This window comes from Narcine bancroftii, chromosome 8 (assembly GCF_036971445.1).
Source record: "Narcine bancroftii isolate sNarBan1 chromosome 8, sNarBan1.hap1, whole genome shotgun sequence".
NCBI classification, from domain to species: domain Eukaryota; kingdom Metazoa; phylum Chordata; class Chondrichthyes; order Torpediniformes; family Narcinidae; genus Narcine; species Narcine bancroftii.
The window spans coordinates 160112769-160116859 of NC_091476.1; the positions used below are offsets into that span (position 1 = coordinate 160112769).

The 4091-nt window shown below is 43.0% G+C and overlaps 1 protein-coding gene across 1 annotated transcript; it reads left to right on the forward strand.

Moving 5' to 3' along the window:
* The first annotated feature begins 2592 nt into the window (after window positions 1–2592).
* LOC138741928 (UPF0500 protein C1orf216 homolog) lies at window positions 2593–3787 on the forward strand. Its single transcript, XM_069896145.1, has one exon. It carries the CDS (start codon window positions 2600–2602, stop codon window positions 3377–3379), a length of 780 nt encoding a protein of 259 aa, XP_069752246.1. The 5' UTR covers window positions 2593–2599; the 3' UTR covers window positions 3380–3787.
* The last annotated feature ends 304 nt before the right edge of the window (window positions 3788–4091 follow it).

Consider the following 4091-nt stretch of genomic DNA (forward strand, 5'->3'; position numbering starts at 1 on the left):
TTCTCCTTCGGAGGCACGTCAGAGGCCATAAGACGGATCCACTGATTGAAGCGGTCCACCTCATACATGCAAATCCGCAATACTCATTTGTGAGATACCTGGATGGCCACGAGGAAACTGTGCCTATACGAGACCTGGCAAGGGCCAGAAACCCTGAGACTGCCTTGCCACCTGCTGACCACGCCACAGACCCAATGGTGCCACATCCAAGCACGGCCCTGGAGTCCGAGCTGCCTGTCCTGCCGCCGGACATCCAGGCCTCTACCCCTCATGCAGCTGCAGAGGACTCCCCAGCATTCCAGGAGTCCACCTCCAGCACCCCAATCCCCACAGTTCCTGCAGCAGACACTCCCCCATTGGCCCCCTCTCCGGAGGCGCGCCGTACGTACATGCTGGTTCCCCAGCGATCCGGCAGACAGAAGAGGCCGCCAGTGCGGCTCAACATCTAGCAGGTGGGGGCGTCCGCTTCTCCCGCCACTTTGTGTATTGATTGTTGAGTTCTGCTGTATTGTTGCTTTGTTAAATTGCTGCTGCTATCGCCCCCGGTCTTGTTGTTACTGGTGGGTTCTTTTTTTAAAAAAAAAAGAGGGGGTGAATGTGGTGTTATGATTGTATGCACTGGCTGGCCCGGCCCTCCAGGTGTCTCCCTGCCTTAGCTCCTCCCTTAGTCCTGCCCATGTGACCCCGGGCCATTAAAGGTCGAGTCCCCTCTCCTTCCCGCTCATTTTCCTAGCCTGGTCCTGGGCCAGCAGTCTCTAGCTCAATAAAGCCTATCGTTCCCCTCAGTCTGCGTCATTATTGGGGCTACCAATAGTGCCCAACAAAACCGAAACTAATGCAGGAGAATTTGCTTTCTTTACCATCACTGCAGCTGTGTTTCAGTATTTCTGAAAATCCTCAAGATCTTGAACATCTCCCTTCTATTGGAAACAAGTGTAATCTGATAGAATTTGAATAAAATCAGCATTTAATTATTACACTTTTCATAGATGGATTATATTTTTGGTCTTGTTTATTGATCCACAATGATTCAATATATGTAACATGATGTTGTGCAAAATCCCTGATCTCTTATGGTTTGACCCTTTGCTACTTGGTTTGATCTGCATCAGCCAGTTGGAGTAGCTAAAGAAGTGGCGTCAAGATGAATACAGAAGAGCAGAAAGATTTAGGAGTAACGGTACATCGTTCCCTAAAGGTAGAAACTCACGTGAATAGGGTGGTGAAGAAGGCTTTTAGTATGCTGGCCTTTATCAATCATTGCATGGAATATAGGAGTTGGGAGGTGATGTTGAGATTGTACAAGATGTTGGTGCGGCCTAATTTGGAGTTCTGTGTGCAGTTCTGGTCGCCTAATTATAGGAAGGATATAAACAGAGTGGAGAGAGTGCAGAGAAGGTTTACCAGAATGTTACCTGGGTTTAAGCATCTAGAGTATAGGGAGAGATTGGACAGATTAGGTCTTTATTCTTTGGAGCGTAGAAGGTTGAGAGGGGATTTGATAGAAGTATTTAAGATTATGAAAGGGATAGACAGAGTGGATGTGGATAGACTATTTCCGTTAAGAGGAGGAAAGATTAAAACAAGAGGTCATGAGTTAAGAATTAAGGGGCAGAGGTTTAGAGGTAACATGAGGGGGAACTTCTTTACTCAGAGAGTGGTAGACGTGTGGAATGAGCTTCCGGGAGAAATAGTGGCGGCGGAGTCAATTGTATTATTTAAGAAAAGGTTGGACAGGTATATGGATGAGAATAAGATGGAGGATTATGGGCATTATGCAGGGAGGTGGGACTAGAGAGGGGTGTTTGGTTCGGTGCGGACTAGGAGGGCCTAATGGCCTGTTTCCGTGCTGTAAATTGTTATGTTATGTTAAGAAAGATATACTCAAAATCAACCATGACCAAACCAGACCATACGATGTGAAGGAGAGGGTGTCTGTATTGAAAGCACTTCTTTGCTGCCTCTCCAGATTCACTAACATGTGAAATGTGTTCCAGTGATTCTTATTCTCCATTCAAAACACTTGAAATTTCCAGTTTTAAGCTTAAATTGCTGCCTTTTGTGCAATACTTTTTCAGTAATTCAGTGCCAAACAAAATTATTGCAATAATGCACAATGGTATACTTTTTAACATCACAAGTAAAACAAATACCTTTTGCTCCAGGGGTCCTTACTAAATTATATCTAGTGTCTTTAGATTTTATTTTGCTTGTCTAATTTTGGATTGGAACAATGGCCAAAATTAAAATGAAACTGTGCACAAAGTAGAAGTCAACATGGAGATCAAGAGGACTTCAAGTGCCCAGCGAATGTTGGTGAAAAACACAACTCTAACATCCTGATTTCTGCCATAATAATGGTTACTGTGCTCAAAGAGTATTTGCTTGCATCTAAGCAGCGTTAAGATGAACTGTCCCACTATACTCCACATCAGAAAAGACAGATTCACATTTGTTATTTTCATGATCATTCATCATTAATATTTTAGTAGCTTCCTATTTTTCAAAATATGAGCAGAGCTTAAAGGAGATTTGTGAATAATGGTTATCCATATCTGTCCATAATTCTATATTTTTCAGCTTTTAAAAATAAATCAGTATGTTTGCTGTTGAGGCACTGGGAGTCCCTGAGGTTTCTTCAAACTCTCTGCTTTGCAATGGAACACAAGAAATACAAATCAGAAACGAAGCCAGGGTTACGGCTGATATCAAACTGGACAAAAACGGGAACTTTGGTCAGCTTCAGGCTAATGGCACCACATTCAGGAATAGCCCCAAACTAACAACTGAACTGGATTTTCAAGTGCTGAAAGAGAAAGGAGATTCTTTCACTGTGGTAGGGCCTTTGGGTTTGGAATCAGGGAGAACCAGATCACCTTCTGCAGAGTGTGTGCGAATACCACCAGAAGGAGCTGAAGTGGGCCACTTCAAACCTACCAAAGTTGGGAGCTGTCAAGAGTTTGCTGTCTCTCCTTCAGATGACAATGGATACTCCAGCAGCTGCCTGAGTATTGAAAGTCCAGATAGTGTGGAAGAAAGCATTTGGGAGACATCTGAAATGGTCAAGCTTGACCCCCGGCAACGAACCACAGAAACCGAGGATGAAAGCATTTCAGAGACTCTACCTGCTGCAGATTCCTTGCTACCATCAATATTCGAGGCAGTCCAGAGTCTTCAGGAGAAACAGAGGTTCAAAGAGCGAGAGAAGGAAAAGCACCAAACCCAAGTAGTCATGTACCGCCGCTTGGTTTTACTTCAGTGGATCCGCAGCCTCCAGCAGAAAGTTGTGGACCATCAAAACCGGCTGCAGGAGAGTTATGACACCATCTTGAGCAACCGCAAAGAGCTAATCAAGTTCATCAAACCGGGAGTAATCTAACAAGGAGATGACCAATGCAAGAAAATACATTTTTGTGGGAGTCTTGCAAGCCTTGGAAAATACCTTCTCCACTAGAACTGTAATCAGATTTATTGGGACTGAATTATTCATCTGAGAAACTCAGTTTTTGAGGACAGCAACATTAATGTGTCTTTTGTCATGAGGATAAAAGTTTTTTCCCCATTTTTTTCATGAACTGACATTCTGGCTGCCTTCAAAGATGTGGTAGAAAATGAATTATTAAGTAAAAATTAATTTGGGAGACTGCAGTGACAGACAGCTTTGTGATACACAGTCAAAGTGTTGGTTATGGTCATCATTTCATCTTTACTGAAATCTGTGGTTATCATGTAAAAAGTAAATTAATGCTGCTTCCCAATGTGATGTAGAAAGACTACGCATGGATCTTGTGCTATTTGCATTTTGCAGTTGCTATTTTGTAATACTATGTATTTTTTTCATTTCACAATTCTTTGATGTTAAACCAACTCCATATGTTGCTCTCCTTTTAAGTGTGACTCTTTTTTAAAAAAAACACAACTTCCATGTACACATATTTGTGTAATGGATAATTGATGCTTCCCTTCTCTCCCCAAGTGGAAGTCGCAAGTGGATTTTAAGAAGATAATGTCAGAAACCAAGGATTTTCTTTGGTGCCAAACGTCTGCCTGCTAGGCACTGTTGTGGATCCCGACATTAGTCCAACTTTTGT